The sequence below is a fragment of the Macaca nemestrina genome, chromosome 6 (genome assembly GCF_043159975.1).
Source record: "Macaca nemestrina isolate mMacNem1 chromosome 6, mMacNem.hap1, whole genome shotgun sequence".
Lineage (NCBI taxonomy): Eukaryota > Metazoa > Chordata > Mammalia > Primates > Cercopithecidae > Macaca > Macaca nemestrina.
Window position 1 is genome coordinate 77332830 of NC_092130.1, and position 26005 is coordinate 77358834.

The following is a 26005-nucleotide window of genomic DNA, read 5'->3' on the forward strand; positions in this document are numbered from 1 at the left end:
CAGCTAAATAAGAATATAGGCAGTCTACAGTGTCCAGATAGTAAGGCAAGGATAAAATGATGTAAAGTTAATAAACACTGTACACTATGTGTAAAGCAAACTCTTATAAACACACAAAGACTGATAAATTTCTACTAAAGTATGAATACAAAACAAAAATGTGAAATCTTGGTTCAAACTGGCATGGAACTAGTTAACAGTGGATATTTAGGTCAGACAGAATCAACAGAACCCAAAAAGAAGTCCGGATGAAAACAGAAAATTTTTCCTTGGCTAGTGAGTTTTAAGTGGATATTTCTTGAAGCACTTTTAACTTTTCTCTCATAATTGCCATCTATTGCCTTTGTGCTCTATGTTTACACTAAGTACACTGCCACATGTTTTTGTTACTTTACTGTACTCCCTTCAGCTTCTATATCTTGTCTATCATTGACATAAGGTGTTCAGCACACTTTTCTTCTTCACCAAAAATTGCTGTAACACCACCCACAAATTTGCTAGTATTTGAGAATGGACTATGTAACTCATTTAAACCAGGGCAGCAGAATCTGCCAGCACTAGACTTTAAGGGCTAAGTTAGGTCTGAGCTTATTATATGGCTTTTAAGGGTGAAGGAACTGAATAATATATTATGAAGATTAATATCTCAGGGTGAATAAACAATTCTTCATGCTGGGGTAGTTCACCTCTTTGGGATGCAGGACTGGGCTATAAGAAGAAATATCTTCTAGTATTTAAAACCAAAAATCTCACATCTTTTCAGGACAGAATCAAGTGAGAAACAGATGCTTCAGTCAAACTGCCACTAAATAGTGATAACTATAATATTTTGCTCTGATATAGTAGACTTTTTATTTGTTTTGGAAAATGATTCTAAGATTTTTACAAACAGACTCTCTAGTCTACAGAGCAATACTACTGAGCTGGTGACTACAGTAAAGTAACAGTTCTTGCATAACGATAGAAAAAGTGAGTTGTACTGTACTTTCTAGTTTGGAAAGTAATATATTGCTATGTATATAGCCAATAATAAATTTCATTTAACATGTAAGTAGTAGTTAATAAAAAAATTCCTGATTTTTTCTACTTTGAAAACTAAAAAGAGATAAGAAAATTTTAAAAATTTACCATTTAAGTCTCTTTGATTCTGGAAATATTTTAATTAGGTTCCACTTTAAAAAAAAAGTCGTTTCCTTATTACCTCCACAGTGAGTACATTAACTACATTTTCACAAACAGAAAACTTACATATATTCAACTGTTTACAAGACATGTCTCCATATAACACATTTACATTCATGTGAAGTACATGAACTTCTTTAATTGTATATATTTATAACTCTTACATCTGGTACCTTTTAAAACAGCTAACATATAGTATGCTTATTTCCTATAAGTTAATTCATATATGACTAAAGTGAGAAGAATCTCTTTTGAAGAATTACGATAGTTACATTCATACCATGGGAAATCTATAGTTTTTCTAAATGTAAGTTTCAAGCTAAAGCTTTAGCAATTTAAGTTATTTAACTAGCAATGCATGAAATTCTTATCAGATTATCCCATTTGGATTACCAGTTTAAGTCATTTCAAGTGGTTCACAATTATTTGTGCATTGGTTGGGGGGAAAAGCACCAAGGATAATAAATTTATTTTTCATATCATAGATGAAATCACAGCACAATGATTTCAATATCCCTTCAAAAATCTAATCATTTATAAACAGCATTTATTTCAAATGCTCAATCTTTAAGCTTTCTTAGTGTGATCAACTGATACACTAGGGATAAGAATGGAAATGGTTAAAAACAGATGCTATACATAATATGTACTAACTTAACAGAATTCAGATTTCTCCTAACATTGTTGATTTCCATTTTTGAACTGACTTCTTTAGATCTAAAAAGAACTCTGAAAATAAATGTAACATTTATATATTTGTCAACTATACTTAAAAAGAAACTCTAAAGGTGCCTTTCTTGTCAACATATGAAACAAAAGTTTTCCTGATGAACAAGGCACCTTGTATGGTAAGGAAATATATAAAGAAAATATTTTCTACAAATTAATATATAAATCTATGTGCACAAAGGTGTAGTTCTCCCAGCTGCATATGTAATATTTTAAATAACATATAATAAAAAAAATTCAAAACACAGATTGAAAATTAGCCCATGTGGCTAATATTCCAGTTGTTAAATATTGCAGCATATATGTCACTGTAACAATTGGGAAAGATATTCTAATCTAAACGGTTAATGAAATCTCTCTGGAAAGATACTTTAAAAGTCCCCAGTATGTAACCCTGGCTATCAAATTTCAACCTAGAAGTTTTTACAGCTAAGATGCAATCCCATGAATATAAAAGTGTGCACAAAGGCCATCTAATCAGACTCTGCAGTACATAGCATTACTGGTGTGACTTTGGTACGAGCCTGCTGGGCTTTTATGTTCCTTTTCATTACTATGTGCACATGGTAAACATCATATTAATAACAATCAATCTTTATCACTATAAGTTTTGCTACTCACAGAATGCCTACAAACATTGTTTTAAACATTTCCAGATCATGACAAAAGTTCCTTACCTGAATATAAACAAAGAAACCCTTAGATTTAAAAACATTTTTAAGTGAACACATAAATGCATAAGGAGAAACAGAAGAACATACTATTTTTATAAGTATAAAAAGTTCCAGCTTCTGCTAAGATTTCATTTCTTTTTCCCAGTGTTTTTTTTGTGTTCATGCGTTTCTGTTTTGCTAGTTATACTCTTTTTCCGAGATGAGGTATTAGGAACAACTGCACTAGAAGGTCCACTTGCAGCTACACAAAACAAAAACAAAAACAAAAAACTATTGCTTAAGTTTACACAAACAATCCAAGTTCAAATAATACTGCTGATTGACAAAACAATTCTTGTTATAACTGTGATGTAAATGAAATGTAAAAATTTAATATAGCATTTTTAACCTTTTACTTTTCAGAATTCAACACAAATATAGAAAGGTAATGACAATGGACTGTGTTCATAAAATTAATTTCTCATTTTACTCTACATTCTTCCTAGGAAATGAATATGTTTTTATAATTTTTAACTACCATTCATTGTGCTAATGATTTTTAAATTTATACTTTTGGCCTGGGCCTTTTCCTTTAGCTCAAGACATGTATATACAACTGCCAATTGAAACTTTCTTTAAAGATATCTGACAAGAAAGACAAACCATGTGCATAAACTGAACTCATCATTTTCCCTACAAGCATCTATTTCCTCCTGTATCTTCTATCTTATCCCACTCTAAAAAGCTAAAAGGTAAGAAAACTAGAAGCACTCTTAACTTAGGAATCATCCTTCCATATCTAAACCAACATGAAGTCTTAATGAATTATCAAAAAACTACTCTAGGCCAGGCAGGGTGATTCATACCTATAATCCCAACACTTTGGAGGGCCAATGTGGGAGGATCGCTTGAGCCCAGAAGTTCAAGACCAGCCCTGGCAACATAGTGAGACCCCCTTCTCTACAAAAAACTTTAAAAATTAGCTGGGTGTGGTGGCACACACTTATAGTCTCAGCTACTCAGGAGGCCAAGGTAAGAAGATTGCTTGAGCCTGGGAGGTTGAGGCTGCAGTAAGCTATGATTGCAACACTGTAGTCCAGCTTGGGTAAGAAAACAAGACGTTGTCTCAAAAGAAAAAAATGATAATAATTAATAAATAAATAAAATAAAAAACCATTCTAGGTGGCATTACTTTACTACATTTCTAATATGGATGAATAGATGTATGGGTAAGCTCCTATCAGACCAATCTTCCTACAGATAACAAATATACACTCTGTACTAAATATGAGGAAGAACTACCTGAAGACACTAAATAGTGAACAAGAGCAGGCCGTTACTAGAGAAGAATCAGTACTTGGAAAAAGGGAACAATATGGGATAAGATTCCCCTTCTTTTTAGCCTGAGGATAGGCCCTAATACGCACCATGTACAATGGCTACAAGTCCAACATAAGAAGCAGAAGACAAGTATTGCGGCAACCACAGCTACTAGAAAGTAAGGTGGAAAATCTCAGAAAGGATGAGCCCACAATTCTATTTGTAAATGATGGTCAAATGTATGGCATGAGCAGAGTAAAGTCCAAGGAGCCCAGCTAAAGCAAAATGAACTGAAATTTTTGCCAGCCACTACATGGAACACCATGTTTTACAATCTGAGCTCAGCTAAGGCTAACTCTTTGTTTAAAAACAAACAAAACAATATTTTTTTGGAGGAATATAACAGAAATAACAAAATCCAGAGTTTCTAGAACATACCATTCATAATGTCTACAATATAATCCAAAATTAATATACTAAGAAACAGAAAAAGATCTTTCTTGCTGAGAATGCATAAATTGATACAGATCTCTTTGGAGATGAGTCAGATTAACAGACAAGAATTTTAAAGCAACAATTCTAACTATGCTCTAGGACAAAGACACATAAGTTTATAATGAATAAAAAGAGAAAAATCCCTGCAAAAAAACTATTTAAAAGAATCAAACAGAACATCTAAAAGAATAAATACCTGAAATAAAAGGTCTGAAATAAAAACTAGATGGGTTTAACAACAGAATGAAAAGTAAGTAAAAGTAAACATCAACCAAATCAACCAAATCAACATCAACCAAATCAACATCTTTTTTGGAGTATTACCAAAAAAGAAAAAAAATATAGACATAAATATGCCATAGTCAACCTGCTGAAAATCAAAGATAAAGAGAAAACACTGAAAGCAAGCACAGAAAAACAACCCATTGCATTTATGCGAACAGTAATTCAAATTAACTAAGTCTTCTTATCAGAAACAATGGGAACCAGAAGACAGTAGAATATCATTAAAGTGCTGAAATAAAAAATTTTCTACCCAGAATTCTCTATTTGGCAAAAACTACACTGCAAAAATGAAGGCAAAATAAAGCCATTTTTCAGACACAATAAAATGAATAGAATTTGTTGCCAACAGACCTGCAGATTAAGAAATGCTAAAAAGCTTCAGGCTGAAGGCAAATGAAACCAGATGGAAACACAGACTTCAAGGAAGGAATAAAGAGCAAAAAATGTGGCAAATATATGGATAAATATAGAACCTCTTTCTCCTCTAAGTTTCTTTAAAATACATATGACTGCTTAAAGCAAATATCATAACATTGTATTATAGTGTTTATAATATATGTGGAAGTAACACATAAGGATAACTATGTATAAAGAATGGGAAGAGGGTAAGGTAAATGAATCTATACAGTGGCAAGGTTTCTATATTATACTTTCAGTGGTGCAAAATTAACCCTAAGTAGATGGTGAAAAATTAGGAATATATATTTAGAGCAACAACAACAACAACAAAAATGCAAAAAGATATAGCAAAAGTCCATAGAAAAAGTTAAATAAAATTCTTAAAAATATTGAATTAGTACAAAATAAGGTAGAGTAGGAAAGAATAAAGGTATAATCATCAAAAGGAATAACAGAAAACATAAAGTAGTAGACTAACCTCAACAGATCAATAATTACATTAAATGTTAATGAACTGTAAACTGCAACTATAAGGCAGATATTGTTAGAATGCCTTAAATAAGAAAGTTTGATGACCTATATCACATCAGATAAAACAAACCTTAAAAACAAAACATTAATGGAAATTAAAGAGAAAAAAAGTCATGATAATAAATGAGTCAATATATTAGGAAGATCCCATAATCAAATATGCATTTAATTATATAACAGAGCTCCAAAACACACAAAGCAAAAATCTGCCAAATGAAAGGGAGAAACAGACAATTCGGCAGTTGTGAGTGTAATTGCTCTCTGTACAATTGATAGAACAACCAATCCCTTCCTTGACCACCTCTCTGCCAAAGAAAAACCAAATAGTAAAGACTCACTATCTGAACATTATCAACAACCTTGACCTCAGGCACAATGATAAAATAGTGTCCATTAGGATCAATGAACTATAAGACAAACATTTGGGTTTTTTTTAGTACACATATTATATTCAAAATATTCCAGATGTTAAGCCATAAAATAAGTCCTACATTTAAAAGACTGAAATGACACGGCGTATGTTTTTATAACTGCAATGGAACTAAATAAGAAATTGATTAAAAACAATAAAAAACCCCTCAATATTTGGAATTTAACCAATATAATTCTAAATATGCAATGGATCAAAGAAGAAATCACACATAAACTAGAAAGTATTTCTAACTGAATGATAATGAAAATACAATATAACATTTGTGAGACGCAACTAAAATGCTTAGAGGGAAACTTAAAAGTTTTAAATGTTTGAAATAGATAACAATCAATGACCTAAGAAACTAGAAATAGAGGATAAAAGTAAACCCAAAGAAAGTAGAATGTAGAAAATAATTTTTTAAATAATTAAAATAATTTAAAATAATTTTTAAAAAAATTGTGTTTTAAGGCCGGGTGCCGTGGCTCACACCTGTAATCCCAGCACTTTGGGAGGCTGAGGCGGGTGAATCACCTGAGGTCAGGAGTTCGAGACCAGCCTGGCCAACATGGTGAAACCCCATCTCTACTAATAACATAAAAAAATTAGCCAGGCGTGGTGGCAGTCACCCGTAATCCCAGCTACTTGGGAGGCCGAGGCAGAATTGCTTGAACCCGGGAAGTGGAGGTTGCAGTGAGCAGAGATCACACCATTGCACACCAGCTGGGGCAACAGAGGGAGACTCAGTTGAAAAAAACCAAACAAACAAAAAATTGTGTTTTAAACATAAAACCAACAGAAAAACAAAGAGCCAAAAGTTGGTTCTTTGAAAAAGCCAACAAAATTGATAAATCCCTAGTGAGAATGATCACAAAAAAAGAACACAAATTACCAGTATCATGAAAGTTATTACCACATTCATTAAAAAGATAATAAAAGAGCAACAAATTTGACAACTTACATAAAATGAACAAATTCCTAAAAAAAATACAACTACCAAAAGTATCACAAAAAGGAAAGATAAATTCTATCAAAATTAATTGAAATAAAATTAATTCTACCAAACATTCAAGGAAGAAATAAAAATATTATAAAAACTCTTTCAGAAAATAGAAAGCACTTCCAAATTATTTTATGAAGCTAGCATTACTCTGATACCAAAACCTGGAAAAAAGGCATTACAAAAACAGGAACAAAAATAATACAGACTAATATCCTATCTTTTACAAATGCAAATGCAAATTTCTTCAAAATCAAATTCAACTATTTTTTGTCAGCATTTTTCTATCTTAACTTCGTGACACATTTGATTGTATTGTTGATCCTTCCTGAAATGCTCTCTTACCCTGACTTCCAAGATATTATTCTATCATGATATTCTTTCCGTTTCTCTGATATACTTTTCCGGTTGATGATCCTTCTTTTTCCCACTTTCTTATCCCATACAGTTACATGCTACTCTGTTCGTTTGTCTTACCCTATGTATTTTTCCTCCGAGAATTTTATAGACCTTCATATATATAATATATCATGACTGAGTAGGGTTCATCCTAGAAATGCAAGGTTGACTTAACATTTGAAATGTCAAATATAACACCATTTGTACTTTATTACTTAAAAATGTATATGAACTAATGCATTTATTATGTGTCTAAAGAACAATGTACTGAGTCAAAATGCATTCAAATCCTAGGTCTACCGACTACTACCTATGTAAGCTGAGATTAAGTTACTATATCTGTTACTTTTTTCATCTGTAATGGACATAAGAATGGTATTGACCTCTAACATTTATAGTGAAAACTATGAGAATAGAAAAAAGCTTATAATATAAGTAACTATACAAATGTTAGCTTTTTGTGGTATATGGGATGCATCACAACTTATATTTAAGATACTTACTCAATTGTCTGTTGTTTCACATACTTATTAGTTGGAATGTGCAAGGTTCAAATCTATAATATTTGTGGTTTAAGATACTGCCCCTGACTTACAAGGCCTGGTAATCTGATAGTAATCAGGTATACTAGATCAAATCAGTAGCACAGAGCATTATTGAAGTTCATGTTTTGATAATCATAAAAATACATTATCAGTGGAAGAGGTTGGATTGAGTCTTGAAGGATGTGAGGTAAAAGGGATAACATTTTAATAGGAAAAAAAGGCATGAATGCTAAGGGAATTTATTTGGGGAGAAGTAAAGAGAGCAGTTTGGATACAATATAACAATAGCAGTTACCATTTCGTGAGTGTTTACTATGTGTGCCAAGTACTTTATATATAAAATTGCAATTATTTCTGACAATTTTATGAAGAAGGTAGTATTACCCTGATTTTATGACTATGAGACTAAAGATCAGAGAGGTTAAGTAACTTGTCCAGAGTCACACAGCTAATAAGTAGCAGAACTGAGATTTTAATCTACGTTTCTCTGACTGTTAAGCATAAACTCTTAATCAAAAGAACATTTGAGAGCACTAAGAAGAAAAGAATGAAGACATCTGCAATGAAGCCGTTGTCAAAGCTTTGGAGGTATATGAAATTCTCTGAGGAAAAAATATATAGGGTAAGAAAAATGAATAGAGTATCATGTTCTTGTCTGGGATAAGAAAGTAGAAAGAAGAAGGATCATCAAACAAGAAAAGTAGAGGAATAAGATAAATGGATAGAATATCACAATAGAGTAATAGGGTAAGACAGCATTTCAGGAAAGGCCAAAAATATTAAATGTGCCATGAAGCTAAAGTAGAAAAATGCTAATAAAAGATAGTTAATTTTGGTAGTCACATAATCAGACTGAGAATGGAGAGATGCAAATATTCTCAGTAAAGAGAAAACAATTTTTTTCTTTCTTTTTTTAATACTTGAGACAGGGTCTTGCTATGTTGCCTAGGTTGGGCTTGAACTCCTGGGCTCAAGTAACCCTTATACCTCCACTTCCTGAGTAGCTGGGATTACAGGTGTATACCACTATGCCTGGCCCATAGAAATTTTCATATAAGATGATGCCTTAAACTCAAAAGAAAGGCAAAAGAAGACAGTCCATAAATTAGTTTGGGGAAAAGTGTGATTGTGAAATATATTTTGTGAACAGATGTGGGGAGAGAGGAAGACAACAGACAAAAAACACATATATATCAATAGACTACAATAATAGATTTTTAACCCTTAGGATCATTACGTTCTAGGGAAGTGTAAAGATCCTAATTAAAAACAAATTTAACATTTAAAAAGCAAGTTACTATTCCTCTTATTTCTGGGGCAAATCCACAAACTCAACACACACACCCCTAACCTGGTTTGCTGCTTGCTTTAGTACTCTTTAAGGTAGCTGGTGGTGTTGGGAGGATCTTTGCAGGTGTATACGTATTTAAAGATACTTTTTTTCTCATTATTGGACTGGAACGCAAAGCTGTAGAGGCTGAAAAAAATAAACAAACGTTAATTTAATAATTTCCTGCCAATTATATCTTAACATCACAGAAAATTTCTTATAATTTAGTGAACCTACAAATATTCATAATAACAGAAGAAAATGGTCAAGGTAAGCTTTGCAAGGTAAATTCAGCAAAATCATCTTTTTAAATAAAAAGATAGTTCTCTTATGGCCTTAGACAAATCGATGTTTTGTTTATATTGTAAATAATAAGCATTTAAATAGTATGCACCAAAGGAATGCCAAGAAGAGAGCAACAGACTTTATCTTTTGCTGACAGAAACTGAGGTTTTTAAGGCATGGAAAAGAGCTAATGGCATAGTTTTCTTGAATGGTAACAGTCAGTAATCCCCTCACCAGGTGTGGTAGTTCATGCTAGAATTACAGGCATAAACCACCATGCCTGGCCAGGGACTGGGAGGATAAATTTCAACTGGCTAATATAGAAAAATAATTTGATTTATTTATTACTTACAATTTAGTTAGGCCAAGGCAGGAAGATCGCTTGACCCTAGGAGTTCAAGACCAGCCTGGGCAACACAGGGAGGCCTCATTTCTATTGAAAATTTAAAAATTAGCTGGGTCTGTGGTTCCAGCTACTCAGGAGGCTGAGGCAGAAGGACTGCTTGAGCCTGGAAGGTTGAGGCTGTAGTGTGCCATAATTGTGCCACTGCACTCCAGCCTGGGCGATAGAGCAAAACTCTGTCTCGGGGGCGGGGGGGAATAAAGAGACAGAGTCTTGAACTGTTTTTCTCTAAGAAAAAATAATAATTATAGATTCGGGGATGTTTCATCTACAAATATAATGGTATACTAAACTACCATATTTAGGAATAAACTAATTAAGTTATAAGTAATAAAAGACACTATTTTCCTATATTAGCCAGTTGAAATTTAACTAAATAAGAGGGAGTGAATTTTAAAGTTGGGTTTTTCCGGTTCTCTTTCTAACTAAGACAGAGAAATTGAAAGGTGTAAAAAGGAGAAGTAGGGATAATTCTTAAGTATGGAATCCTCTAGGCAAGGACAGGCCAAAGTAGGGGATATTAGGAAGAACCAATAATCAAATATGCATTATATAACAGAGCTCCAAAACACACAAAGCAAAAATCTGCCAAATTAAAGGGAGAAACAGACAATTCTGCAGTTGGGAGTGTATTTATCCACTACCAGCATGAGCTTGTAGATTCCCTAAACAAAGGGAGATGCAGCGTGCTTTTGAAAATCAAGATGTGGGCTAGTTATGGCAAATGTGCCTTTGCTCGTTGACACCTACAAAGAATGATTATACATTTAACTGAGAGAGCTCAAAGTAGTTATTAATGAAAATAATCTAAGTGATAAAAAGTCCTTAAAACATCATAAAACAACATAAATTTACTTAGCCCTTTCCTGTTTGCATATTTTTACCCTACTCTATGAACTTCCATCACTAACTTATCCTAATTAATATACCTACTCCTTTTTCTCCAACCTGATATTGTCACTTCCCCATTGTAAGCTATCTTTTAGTATTAATATTTATTTATTTTGCCTTAGGTGAGAAAAAAAAACTTGGAAGGACAGAGAATGATTAACAGTTCCTTTTCCCTTGATATAAACACCACAAAATGAATATAATTCTATGTATATGATGATATATATATATATCAAGTTACAGCTTGATAACTCAGAGAACTAATTGCAAATAATATAAATATCCTATGATTTAATAAATATTATTCCTATAGTTACTCTATAAAATGCAAGATTGAAATACTTTCATCATAACTGGCACCCTATTTTCTTTGCTATTCAAAAATAATGAGAAAAATAGAGGCTTTAGAAGACCTGGGTTTTAGTCTTGCTTGACCACTAACTCATTGATTTCCTTAACTGTATCTTTCTGTGATTTTTTTCTTTAAATGGTAAAGCTGTTCTTAAGTGAAATCTTAAATTAAATAGACCAAAGCAGATACTCTGGTTGAAGCAGCCATGAAAGACACAAGTCCTAACTATACAGCATCTTTCTCTTCCTCATGAAATTTCCACAGTCTCTTGGGAATACAGTTTGAAGACCAATGAACTAGATTATCTCTAAGGTTTATCCAATTCTATGAGCCACATTAAGTACATTTACTTTCTCATTTAGTTCTGTTAGTAACTAATTGCATGAAATTTTAAGAGAGCTAGAGGGACTGAGGTACAATTTGTATCCATGATATACAGAAGAGCTAATTAGAAATTAGCACAACCGGAACAAGAATCTAATATCCTTTGCTTCATTAATATCCTTCAGTAATATACTCTGATGAATTGAATTCACTAACCACAAAAATGAATCCATCAAAAGTATCACAAAACAAACCTTAAAATGTTATCTTTTTGTAAATATTCTACTAAAATTCTCCTTTCATAACAAACACCTCCTTACTATTTTTATTACCTTCAAATCATTCACTGCAAGTCTTCTAAAATCTAAATAGTATTGATATCTACCCCTAAATTCTTATTTACTAATTAGAATAATTCTTTAATCTCTATTTTAAGATTTCAAATCCTTTCCCCAGGGAAGCAATGAAACATCATTAAGGGTGAAGGGGTAAACTAGAATTTATTCAGGTTCTCTACTGTATTCTGAGGTAACAGCATTGTCCATTCTATCAGGTTATAGAAAATATAAAAGGAGATGACCACCTTCATTTTCCTGACTCTGACCTTTACCACTTGGAGAAGTTATTTCATTTGGAGTATTATCAGTTCTAAGAATCGGACACATATATATGCAAATTTTTAAATTAAGACCTACTTCCTAAAACCATCCCTTAAGTGAAATACTTTAGAACACTCACCAATATACATCTCTATTACTGTAAATGATTGAAAGCTGGCCTCTACTACCAAAAACGGAAGAAAAGGGAAAGGTCACTACTTTGTATAAATGCAGGGGGTATCATTTAGACAGAATATAAAGAGAATAGAGCTCTCTAGAATTATACAATGTGGTGGCCCAGGAAAGAGGAGAGTGACGGTCAGACATAAAAGTGGCATTCATTCCGAGAGCTCTAATACCTCATTTTATTCTTGAGCAAAATTTATTTACAGCACTCAAAAAAAGAGGAATGATATACAAAGAAAGTTTGTCACTTTCTAAGATATGACTAGAATAGTAAGATTCTTAGCTCTAAGCAAAAAGCACTCTCTCCCAAAACTAATGCTTTCCAAACTGGAATTTCCAAAGTACTGAGGAATCCTACAGAGCTGAAAACGACAACTGGCAGCTGACTTCTCACACCTAAAAAGGAAGCCCTGAGCATTTCCCAAAATGATGTCCCTCAGAATAGTGCCACATGATATTTAATGTGTTACCAAAAAAGTGTTTTCTAAAAAATAAGTTTTGGAAAATCTGGGTTATACAGCCTTCTTTACAGAAGAACGTCAGCCTTTTATATGCTAATACAGCTATACCTCTCCAACAGGAGGCGGGATATAACATAGTTTCTAAAACTTATTTAACCATGAACATCTTTCCTTCAAACACACAAATTAATCTCTTCAGAATGTTTTCTGAGATACACAATTTGAAAAACTGTTGTCCTAATTTGCTGTCTTTAGTTAAAAGCTCTTTCTACTTACCAAAGGTAGTCAGGAGATGAGTGTGTATGAATGGGTTAATGCGGACTGTTATTTTGCAGTTTTAAAAAACTTTGCTATAAAATTATATACAATAGGAATGTGAGATTTCTAGCAAACATAGTTTTAACAAAAGACCACAACCCTATATTTTGCTGACTTCTACTGCTTTTTTTTTTTTTTTGGTAAGAAAAAAAGAATTTGGCAGAGAGTAAAAAAAAGAGCTACAGTTCACATTACACCAAAGAATTCCTAATAATGTCCCTTTATACTCCTTTGTCCCCTAAACTTCTACTCATTAACACTACCTGCTTTTATGTTTTCATAATTTCTGTTATATTCGGATAGTATGTAGTTGCCCAGCAACTAAATAATAACAATGAAAGAAAAATTTCCTACAAATTTCAGGGGTCTTCCGTGGAACATCAGATGATGGAGAAGCAATGGAAGCAAGAAATTCATCCACTTGCTTTAAAGATAGGGCATTATGAAGAGTTTCTAGAGGACAAATAGATGGCACCATGGAATACAATTCAAAGCCTAGAAGAGAAAAAAACCAAAAACAAAAAATAAAAGATGGATATTTTAAAAATCAGTAATTAAAAAGGAAGACTACTGTTTAGAACTGGACAGTTTAGGTCTTTTCAGTCTATCACATGCAAACACACAATATCTCTGAAGTCATGACACCAGATGCTATGCAATATGGAGCTGGAACAAGATGTGACAAAGATTTCTTTTTAAATGTAATCACGTAGTATAGCATGCACACAATTTCATTCTATATTGGTAAAATCTAAGAATAATACTTTAAAAACCTAGGGAAAAAAAAACAAAGAAATACAAGTTTTCAGTTTTTATTTTTTGAAGTCAGGTCTATTCAGTGGGTGAATTAAGCTGATGCCACATGATGTATCCCTGATGCCAGGATGCTAACAGTAAGTTCTTGTTGAAAAATTATATAATTACTTGTAAATAATTTTTTTAGATACTTTTCCAGGCATGCCAAGACCAATGACACTCTCTAGTATGAGCCCAAAACAACATTCATTCATTCATGCTGGAATAAAAATTCCAAAACGTATTTCACCTACCTTTACTGTATTAACACATAATTATATTACTAGGAATCACTGGCTGTGTAAAGTTAGGTCAAGTTAAAAGCAATACAAAATACAAATATGATCCTATTTTTAACAATGGCACAGAAATACAAAAATTTCATGAAACAACCATGCAAATATGTATTAATACCATCACTGAAACAAAAGCACTTAAATACACAGTTTATGTTTTCAAACAAATAGGATATAGGTTATTCACTTTTTTAAAAAAGAAAATTGCCTGTTTATTTAAACTTTATTCAACTGAATGGCTTTTAAAATTGCTTTCATATACTGTTAAAAATAACGAGTCTTTCTGCATCTACTCTTCTAAAAATCCAAACAAATTTCCCCCAGTTAAATACCTACAATACTCAAATAAAATTTTCTATCAAGTCAAATATCATTAAAAGTAAAAATTAACCTCAGACTGCAAGACTCTTTGCTTCAATAGGTGTGTGCTCATTTTTAAATTGACTGATGTTTGATTTATTTAAATATTGAAGGAAATATTGACTCAAGAACTGCCTAATTCTCAGTTAGAATAAGGAAACTTTGGTTAAAAGAGAATCTAATCTTCCTAGGAAGATAACCAAAGGACTTGCAAAACTGGTATGTCTGATTTTCAGGTACAAACCAAAGCATGACAGAACATTACACATACTTTGAAAACAAAAACAAAAACAAAACTATACCATAACAGCAGCTAAAGCACCTAAATTAAGCACTAAAGAAATTAGGCTTGCACAACTGTTACATTTTTTAGAAGTACAAGATTCATGCAAATGAGCGCAAACCCTTTCTTTGCATTACACTAAACTTAACGATGAGATCTTTTCTTCTTTCCTCACAAGGTTTATATATCTTTTATAGCAATTATTTTATTTCATTTGCCTGCTAGATTTTATAACAGGCAAATGACAATATAATTAAGTTCCTCTAGACTACATTTTTTTCCACTTATCTTTAGTAAACTTTCCTTTGATGCACAATGAAAGGGTTAGCGCAGCAATTTAAAAAGCCACCCTGCTGACATGTTTAGAAGCTATAAAAACATACCACTGGAGCCTAGAAATTCCACAGAGGAAACGGACCAGCACCTATAGAGGTGTAGGTGTTCTGCACAGAGGCCCAGAAAATAAGGTAAAGCACTGTCAGAAGGTACTTGTTTCACCATGTTCCTTGAACTAAAGATGAAGGGAGGGGTAAGTCCATGATATGTGTTAAAGATGGAAATAACATGAAAGTTAGGGGAAATAAAAAGTAAAAGGAAGAGTCAAATGACAATTCGTAAGACAGATAAGACAACACAGTATTAAAAAAGGAAAAAAGGAAACCTTAAAACTCAAAATAAATATTTGTAGAATTGAAAGGAATGCATCTCATATGCATTTATATGTGCGGAAAATCCACATTTTTTTAAAAAGAGCCTAAACCAAAGGAATATAAAATTACTCTATTTTCTATTAAAATTAACAGAAATATTTTTAATTTTTAAAACCTTCAGTTAAACACAGATTCTCCTAGATAATAATACCCCGAATACTGGTTTTAAACACATAGCATTCAGTACAAAAACTATGGTCTTAAACCTGCAATGTCTCTTCTTAGAATTTTTGTGGCTTCTGTTTTTCTTGTGACTTCTGTGTTTCTTCTAAGAGGTTCTTAGGCATGCGGGTTCTTTAGAAGCTGCAGCTGTATCAAATAAGAATCACTTTCTTCAAAAAGTAGCATTTAAACAGCTACAATGAAGGGAAAGTACATTAAGCTTTAAGGCTAAATTTTTACTTGTTGAGGATGAGATCTTCTTATTCCACCTTCAAGAATTATTAGTGCAATGTTATTTAGACGTGTTGTTAAAGGATCCAGAACGGGGAGAATGACCATAAACTTGTGTTGAATCCTTTAGCTTCATAAAAGTTTCTGAAAGATCTGACTTGAGTTTTTGAAAGACTTACTTGCATTTAAAAGGAAAAGAGTTCCAGGGATAAAAGTATCTTCATTCCATGTGTAATACAAGCAAAAATCTGTAAGTTTTCTTTTAAATTCTTTGATCCTGAATTATTGTAAAATGATCAGTAAATATTCCCTCTTGCTCCACAATATCAAGGTCTATGTTAGATGTTATAATGCTGCAATAATTCCTTTTACAAATAATGGTCATGAAAAACTTTCCTATTCAGCCAGAAAAATGGAATTTAACAGAATTGGGTTTCTAGATCTTAACTTAATCTTCCTCTTATTATGAGCCCTCTAAATTTTAAGAAAAGCAGTGGTACTAAAAGGAATTGGTTGCTTGATAATAGCAAACCACATTGCTATCAAGAACAAAGTGAATGCTGGACAAAGTTTTCAGAGTGCTCCAGACCAAATAGGGTTTTGCTTTAGGAAAATAGCCAGGAACAGACGATGTTATACAGAGAAATATGCATCACCCGGTGCCCAAGAATTTTTCAAAGACACATCTTATTTTGGCTATTTGACATGGGTGACTCTATATATTTGTTTAACTATCTCAATAAAACAACCATATGATCAGAAAATTAGGAAGAAAAAAGTTATTGAGAATTAAGAAAAATTAAAGAATACTAATTGAAATTTAAAAATTTGTGTAGACTGATCATCTGAGAAATTAGAAGAAATTTTCAGGTGTTAATTTAGCATTAAAACTCATCATCATTGTGGTCATTTAAAAGTTTGATGAGTAATGTTAAATTGCTATATAAATTACAGCTGAAAAGGGAGCTAGACAGTATCAATAATTTGGGTGAATAACAAGTTGGAATTGTATGCCAATTGATAATAAGGATGAAGAAATGAATGATACTGTATACCCCACATTTTGAAATAAAATAAAAATAAAAAAGGGATGAAGCAGGGGAGTATCTTTTAAAATAAAAGCAAAACGTACCATTGGTTGGGTGTCGAGCAAATGAGATAGAAAACCTTTTAACAGCAGAACCGCGTGTGGCGTCTAAGAAAGAGAAAAACAGGTACCTGAAATTCGTAACAGCTACAAAAAGAAGAACACTTAAAAGAAAGAAGGGAAAAACAAATATATGAGGTTAGAAAGGTGGCATGCAGAAGGGACAATGACAGAAGGTAATAAGGCAAATATTGGTTAAAAGAAGTTAACTAGCTTGATGACAGAGGAAAAGTGTCAAATGAAATATACAAAAGAAAGAAAAGCAAGATGAGCTGGCAATTCTGGTAAATCCATGTTTTACTGTCTAAAATAAATGTGTTGATAAATGAGAAACTGTTTTAAATAAAGATGATCCTGAAAGAGCTAGAACCACTACTCTTAACAAAAGGGACACGCTTCCATGAGCCTCAAAAAATTCTGAATATTAAAACTTAAGGTATATTAACAACATTAAGAGGATCTCCTTCAGCTAGGGATCCTAAAATATTCTCATCCTGTGTTTATTTTTATAAAAATATTGCCAATATAATATTGTCCTCTACTTATAAACATTCCACTCACTTTAATTAGCTCAATAAGTAAAATAAGTGTTAACAATAAATAAAAGTTTAAAAGATCAAAGAAACACTTGTTCTTTATAATATAGATTATAAATTATCTAAAAGAAGAATACACACAATACTATTTTCCATTTCAACAAACTTATTGTACAAGTACTCTAAACCTAACTACAATTAACTGTCTGATGAAACATGGATCCAAGTTGTAGGTAACAGAGAGCACTGATAGTCATTTAGGCAAAAGATGACAGGATTTCACTCGAATCAGTCAGTAGCCTTAGATTTGCCTTTGAGAAATACTGCTCATGGGTGTGTGCTTGGGTGTAGATATGAATCTATGTGTGCATGTGTGCACATACCATCTATGCAGCCAGAAGAGGTCAGCTTTTTACGATGAGTACGAGCATAATCCTGTAGGTTAGGTGCGCTTGAAGAACCCCCGAGCACCGAGGTGCTAAACAGGCCCGCACAGTGAGACCCTGATGGGAGTTAGAGAAAATACATACACAACGGGTGTTCTTCCATTCACATTGGGAATTCATGCAGCATGCAATTAACATGGCTCTTACCACATATAAGGCAACTTTTGGAAGTGCCTTGAACAGGCTCACAATATTCTTGTAATTTCCTAATGATGTCAGTTTTAATACAATACTTCTAAACACCACTATCATTTATCATAGGTACAAATGGGGTAATTTAACATTGGACAAAATGTTATCTTTGAGAAAAAAAAATATGTCCATACAATAATTAGACATATACATCCTAAAGTATTAAAAACACTGCCATAAAAATAACTTAGGACAAGAAAGAACTCTGTTAATCAATTCCCAAGGGCAAGCCATATTTAAAAAAAAAAAAAAAAAAAAAAAACCCCAAAAACCTCTCCTAGCACAAATTAAGTCATATAAAATCAGTATTTTTAATGTATATTTATAAACGACAAATCTTTCCTGATGCCCCTGAATTAAGAATTACTACTCTTTCTTATGAAATAAAGTATATCAAAATTTATTTATTTGTGAGAAGACCAGGTTCTTTTCAGTCATTCAAGGCCTAAATCACTTTAAATACTTAACAAATGACTTCATATCTTAATTAATAAGACCCCCAATGAAAAACATTACTAGCAAATAAAAGAGTCAGTATAAACTGATGCTCAATTTGTAGCAAAAGTTTTTACATCCAAATAACACTTTTATCACTGGGGAAGGATTAAATAAATTTCTATCAAATATACTATGATACATCAATAAGAAGGAGTAATATATAAATTTCTATAAATATACTGTGGGAATATTAAAAACTATCATTACAAGCTATATGAAATTAACTAAAGAGAGATCCTCAAGTATGTAGGCATCAACACAGTTCATACACTTAGTACAGAGATCACAGTACATACATAAACTTACAATGAGATCTGTTTATGCCTTTATTAAACCTATCAGGACAACTATTTACAGAAAATAATATGCCACTATCTCATAGTTTATCAACCATGAGCTTTAAACCAAATGACTTTAGAAAGGTCTTTTCCAATGTTGCTTTGAGTGTTAGCAAAGAACCAATTATGTTCTATAGGTTAATAAAGACTGAGAGTGCCACTGTGCATTAGTTTTGCTTGGTTTTCCTTATGAGCTGCTCAAAGGAAAATTAATATATTCATATATGGTTTGAAGTATTCCATACTTTAAAAATATTTTTAGTCAGAAAAATGGAAAGTTCCTTTCTGCATGCAATAGCATCTTTTCATCTTTATCAACTGGGAAAATGACATTTCCTTCATAAATTAACTTACAGAGTACAAGATTAAAAACTAGCATTGGCAAGTTAACTAAGTGGTTATCACTGCAGGCATTCAAAAGGGTTATGCAACAAAACTGAATGCTATCTCTTCTTCATTTTATCAAAACTATATTTTGAGTTATGCAACTCAACATTTCTGAATTAGTACACATCAAATAAAAACTACAGCATAGCATTTGGTCATGCTTTCACCAAAGAGTTTTACATGTGTGCACAATAGTGAGTTTAAGAAGGGAATGGAACACAATTTCCTTTACACCACATACCTACAGTAGGATTCTGTTTCTGTTCCACAAGAGTTCTCGGTGTTCGCAGGTAATTAGCATTTTCAGATACAACCTGCATAAGGAATCCAAAGTAAATGAAGTAAAACAGTAAAATCAATTAAGAAGTCCATACTTCATATGCAGCCTGTTCCAGACAGACAAAGGTTAATAAGCTGTATGATAAATATTAGTAGAAATACATAAAACATGAAAGATCATGCAAGATCCCCTTTTGAAGGGAGTCCATTTCATGAGGTCCTTGCAATGAAGTGGTGCGAAGCAGGCATTCAGAATGAAACATCATGTATGAAACAAGACAGATGAAAAGAAGCAATTAAGAGATTGATATAATTTCACTGTTAAAAGAAGCCAAATGCCCACTCTTAAACAGCTCCTGTATTTGAAGGGGGAAAAAACAACTACAAACAAAAGAAAGGGCAGACAGAGACTCTTGAGATCACCATACAATTATTGATCCATGCATGGGCTTTATCAGAGTAACCTTTAAATATTCACAGCCTTAATGGATACCATAATCCCTTTTCCTATAATCAAATGCATTATATTTCCAAAAGGAAATTGCTGAAATTATCAGAAACCTCATGTGTGACAGTAGACCTTCCAACATAATAGAAATCATGTATATTTTAAGTTTCCAAATGTCATCACGGAAAGTCCTTCTGAAGTCATTTTATTTTGACACATATTGTTGATGGGCACATATGCAATTGTTCCCTCTTAAAGAGAACATTAAAATACTATACAGTCCAAAGAAAAACAGACTGTATGTATTCCTTAAATTAGATACTTCCAAATAATAGAATAATGAGGAAGAAAATTATCAATATTTGATATATTCTGCTAATTAAAACTGGGCCACATAAATTCTGGTATTTTCAAAAATGTTTACATTCTCAGCAAATTCCAAATTGAATCTAATTTTTTCAAATATGGAAGAAAATCTTAATACATTTTCTTACAATCAAATTACATAATTTGTTTCTGAAAGTTTTAAAAGACAAGTCAAAAAGAAAGATTTCTTTCATATTTAAATAATTTTGTTAACAAGGTAAAATTCCAGGAGAATAACATTTATTGATTGTTTTTAAAATCCTGGATATTTGGAACCTTCTCAGTAAAAATACTAAACACATGCCATAGAAGTGATTTCTTTCCCTTGAATATTGGCAGATATCATAAGTATTTTTAAATGAACTCAAAATTAAAAAACCGAAGGATTTACTCTGATGTGAAATACAAGGGATTAGATGTCCTCAAAGACAGCTGTTTGTTGCTCTGAATGCAGGGAGGAAAAATGTTTAATGAAGTAAAGTTTAAAAACCTGTTGCCATGAGCCAAAAATACTGGATGTGAAAGCCAATGATTTGGGGGAGACAGGGGAAGAAGTGATTTGTTCCCCTGATCTGCGTCTTCGACGCCCAGTACCCACACCACTGGTATAATGCAGCCAGGTACCAGTACCCTCTGGGCTAGACACACTCAGGGGGCTCTCTTCCTGGAAGTGAGAAAGGGGGCAAAAAAAAAAAAAAAAAAAAAAAAAAAAGCAGAGCATGCAAAGTTAGATACAACAGAGCCAAATGATCAGAAAGAAAAAAAAATACAGTTTGTTTGTATTTGCTTATTAATTTTTTAAAAAAACTATTAAACAGCAATTTGGGAGCCAAATATTTCACTATTTGAGAATTTGATAGGAATGACTAATAAATCTAATTGCATGTGATAACAATTATGGAAATATTCTATTACATTAAAAGACATAAAATACTTATACTGCTTCATAATTGTCCCTTCCCTGTTAAAACTGGAAATATTTTAGTAAGTTTCTTTTTTAGCAACTTTTAAAATATAAAGGTTTTCTGCTTAATTTTAGATATTCAAAGATTTTGTCCTATTTTGGGTGAATTTTTCAACCCAAGGCACTAAAGAATTGTGCAAAGGGTCAAAAGGATTTCAAGATACATAACTTAGAAAACTAAATCTGTCTGCCTGACATATTTAAAAAGTTCAGAGATCATAAGATGGACTCAAATTGCACCTGTTTATACTTTCAAGCTATCTATTTGCCCCCTCCAGAGATTATTTACAGATTTAGTAGGCAAAACATGCAGCAAACATTCTCATTATACATGTTTGCATGTTCAGGTTTCAGAGAGTGAGGACAGAGTAAAATCTACTTGCACAAAATGAAGAGAACAGTCTTTTTCTCTGTGTGTCTTTTGGAAGTACAAACTTCTGATATCCATGGAGATGATGGACGCTGGAAAAAGTCTTCAAGATTTTACTTGAGTAATTTACCTTATGGAAGTAAAAGTTTAGCATGGCATAGAAATAATCTCTTGAAATCAACTAAGTATTTATGAGAAAAAGGTTTATAAATGTGTTTTGCATTTTAAAGATTAACGAGGACAGTGCTTTTGTTAGAGGTTTTATAAATATAGATAAGTTGCAAAATGAAGATTTACAGTACATTTTGCTGTATTCAGTGTTATACAGGCTTTTTGGAGGGCAGAGGAGAGGCTTTAATGGTGAAATTCTGAATAATTTGATTAACTATAGATTGCTTATTCAATAACACATCAAAATCACTGCACTCACACAAATAGTAGTATAGGTTATATTAATTAACATAGCTTATGTCCCAAATTTTCTGAAACTAAGGATACTTGAACATAATCCCAGATTTTTCATTTTTTCCATTAAGTTATAATAGTACAAATAATTCCAAGTTCTATAATTGTTAAACACCCTCTTTTATAACCATCTTCTTTTGTAACTAAAATATCACATTCAAGGGAACCTTAATGACTATATAATTTCCATTATAAAGTTATAAGGATCTACTTTATGGACAGATTTTTGCCTATACAAAATTGTCAAACTGGAGCACATATACTTTTGAACTTTGAGAATCATAAAACACATATATTTGCATAATTTGGGGCTGTAGAAATGAGCACAATTCTTTTTGTTGTTTTTATTCTCACCTATCAAATGCTAAAAAATGTTATACCTAATTCTTCAGGCTTGGCGTATTTAAATAATTTTTTTTTTTTAAAGTTGATGGTTATATCTTAATTTCTTCCTTTACACATACATATATATATGTGTGTATATATGTATGTTTGTTTGTTTATTTATTTTTTGAGACAGAGTCTCGCTCTGGCTGCAGTGCAGTCAGGGGCAATCTCGGCTCACTGCAACCTCCACCTCACAGGTTCAAATGGTTCTTCTGTCTCAGCCTCCCGAGTAGTTGGGATTACAGGCCCACACCACCACGCCCAGCTAATTTTTATATTTTCAGTAGAGACAGGGTTTCACCATGTTGGTCAGGCTGCTCTCGAACTCCTGACCTCAGGTGATCCAGCCACCTCGGCCTCCCGTAGTGCTGAGTTTACAGGTACGAGCCACTATGCCAGGCCCCTCTTCCTTTACACTTTTACTAGAGCATTTAGAAAACAGGTATAAGCACTGACCTCAATCAGTGTTGGGAGAATCATCCTGCGGAAAATAGAGATAACCTCAAATACAACTTATTTAAAGTATTAAAAATGTATACAGGTGCTAAAGCTTTATTTAACAAGCTTCATTCTAACTGTTCAACTTTCCTCTTAAATGTTACTTTATTAATTATTTAAATGTTTTCCTATTAGAGAGCATAATAATTATTTTAGCCTATTTATAGATCTTAATATAAAGGTAAAATTTTCAATTATATTATCAAATATTCAAATTCCTACATAGACTTTGCAATTAGGCAAACAATTTGGAATTTCATTTTTTTACCTATAGTATCACTTGAATCAGTTATTGCTAAAGCATCTCCAGCAAATGCTGTCCACTTTTTTTTTTTTTTTTTGAGATGAAGTCTTGGAGTCTTGCTCTGTTGCTCAGGCTGGAGTGCAGTGGCGTGATCTCGGCTCACTGCAAGCTCCGCCTCCTGGGTTCACATCATTCTCCTGCCTCAGCCTCCCGAGCAGCTGGTACTACAGGTGCCGCCACCACACCAGGCTAAGTTTTTGTATATTTAGTGGAGACGGCGTTTCACCATGTTAGCCAGGATGGTCTCAATCTCCTGACCTCGTAATCCACCTGCCCCGGCCTCACAAAGTGCTGGGATTACAGGCATGAGCCACTGTGCCCGGCCTGCTCTCTACTTTTAACTAAAATTATTCTTGATTCATTAAATCAGGCTTTTAAAAAAATGTCTTTATTGAAGATTAACCTAATGTAAATATTCCTAATATAACAAGACAAAAAAAAGCATTCATTTTTCAAGTTCCTAGAAACAGCTTATTTTATATTTGCATTCTTTTTTATGAAAACTATATGTAAAGCTCAACATTCTAAAACTAATCTATTGTTGAACTGCCTCTATATTTTTTGTAATTTATTTAAAAAATAGATTAAATAACATTTAAAAATTTGCTGGTTTCTCAAGCTCCACAATTAAAGCTGTATTTTCTTTTCTGCTTTATTAAAATATAGTTAGTTTATTTTATGAAAAATGTGTTCTGATACATATACTTACATCATTTGTAGCCATCTTCCTAGATCTTGGAAGTGGAGACTTCCTGTGTATATGAATTGGCTCTGATACCATTGGTTTAAACAATATCACAGCTCGATCAACCTCATCTCTTTTAGAAGTATGTGGTTCATCATCATTATCAGTTTTAAAAGGTCTCCTGCCTTCATTCTGTGAGCAAAGAATATAAAACACTTCTATTCAGATTTAAGAAATATCTTCTGATGAACAGATTCAACTACCACTGGTAGAGGTACTTGAAATACATATACAAGTTTGTTTACCCAGATGAATGAGCATTAACTGAACTCTTCTAACAGCTGAGTATTATGCTGTGTACTATGAGGGAAAAGGCAGAGTCTCTGAGTTCAAAAATACATACACTCTATGGAGAAATTAAACAGTAAAATGGCAATTAAAAAAACCACATAAGACAAAGTGTTTAATTACATTTCATCAAGTGCAAGAATAAACAAACAATAATAATAAATGACAGAAATAATAGAGATGAGCTTTGTTATATAGGAGTCTCATCATCCTAAGCACGAACTAAACAGCATTTGTATTTATAAATTTTAGACTATTTAAATATATTCCAAATATTTCTAATAAATGTGATAACTGCATTAAAAGTAACTATCATTCAATGACTCATTGAGCATTTACTAAGTGTATACCGTGTGCCATGAATTATACTAAAATATCCAACTGTAAGACAATGCAGGCCGGGAGTGGTGGCTCACGCCTGTAATCCCAGCACTTTGGGAGGCTGAGGTGGGCAGATCACGAGGTCAGGAGATCGAGACCATCCTGGCTAACACAGTGAAACCCCATTTCCACTAAAAATACAAAAAATTAGCCGGGCGTGCTGACGGGTGCCTGTAGTCCCAGCAACTCGGGAGGCTGAGGCAGGAGAATGGCGTGAACCCAGGAGGCAGAGCTTGCAGTGACCGGAGATCGTGCCACGGCACTCCAGCCTGGGAGACAGCCAGACTCTGTGTCAGAAAAAAAAAAAAAAAAAAGACAATGCATATATTAGGCCACAGTAATACAGTAAAACACATATTTCAAAGCAGTAAAAATGGACAAACTAAAACTAAATGCAACTACATTGCTGAATCTCCTAAACATAATATTGGCCAAAAGAAAATAAGCTGAGTCCATAAAAACCCTCATCAAATTAAGGGTTACAGAGAATAAAAAGGTACTTTTTAAATCAAATAAGGGATATCTAAAACTTGAAGGGATCATTACAGTTAATAATAAAACACTCAAAGATAAGAATGTCCACTATCACTAAATCTATTCATCATTCATAGATGATGTTATGATCATACACATAAAAAATCCAAATGACTCTAAGGGTAAATTATTAGAATGAATAACAGTATATATTAAGTTATACATTTGCTACTTATAAAATTTTTATACAAAACTGAGTTAAAATTTAATATGACAACAAAAAATGAAATTTAAATAAATCATAAAAGAAATTTAAATTTATCATAAATAAATTTATGATAGCATAAAAAACTATAAAGGAACTAGGAATTAATCTGACAAAGATGGTATAAGACAATTATTTGGTGCAAAAGTAATTGTGGTTTTTGCTATTATGTTTAATGAAAAAAATCATGATTTTATCAAAAAATATATAGTTAAATAAATTCAGAAATATACCAAGTCCTTAGACTAGAAGACCCAATACTGAAAAAGTATCATTTTTTTTTTCCAAATT

General features: G+C 32.5%; 1 protein-coding gene across 23 annotated transcripts in view; it reads right to left on the minus strand.

The window, feature by feature from the left end:
• Positions 1-1140: 1140 nt before the first annotated feature.
• LOC105471070 (diphosphoinositol pentakisphosphate kinase 2) overlaps positions 1141-26005 on the minus strand; it is a 77252-nt gene continuing 52387 nt past the window's right edge. For 4 of the 23 annotated variants that reach the window (XM_011723423.3, XM_011723421.3, XM_071098655.1 and 1 more), the window contains 9 exons: positions 24271-24438; positions 21064-21237; positions 19722-19794; positions 18003-18122; positions 17069-17131; positions 15217-15276; positions 13454-13594; positions 9302-9427; positions 1141-2826 (listed from right to left, as the gene is read on the minus strand). In XM_011723423.3, the coding sequence (XP_011721725.1) occupies positions 2714-2826; positions 9302-9427; positions 13454-13594; positions 15217-15276; positions 17069-17131; positions 18003-18122; positions 19722-19794; positions 21064-21237; positions 24271-24438 (1038 nt within the window). In that variant the 3' untranslated portion in view covers positions 1141-2713. Of the gene's footprint in view, positions 2827-9301; positions 9428-13453; positions 13595-15216; positions 15345-17068; positions 17132-18002; positions 18123-19721; positions 19795-21063; positions 21238-24270; positions 24439-26005 lie in introns of those variants that run through there. The other 19 variants (XM_024789489.2, XM_011723426.3, XM_011723427.3 and 16 more) reach the window with 11 other exon arrangements.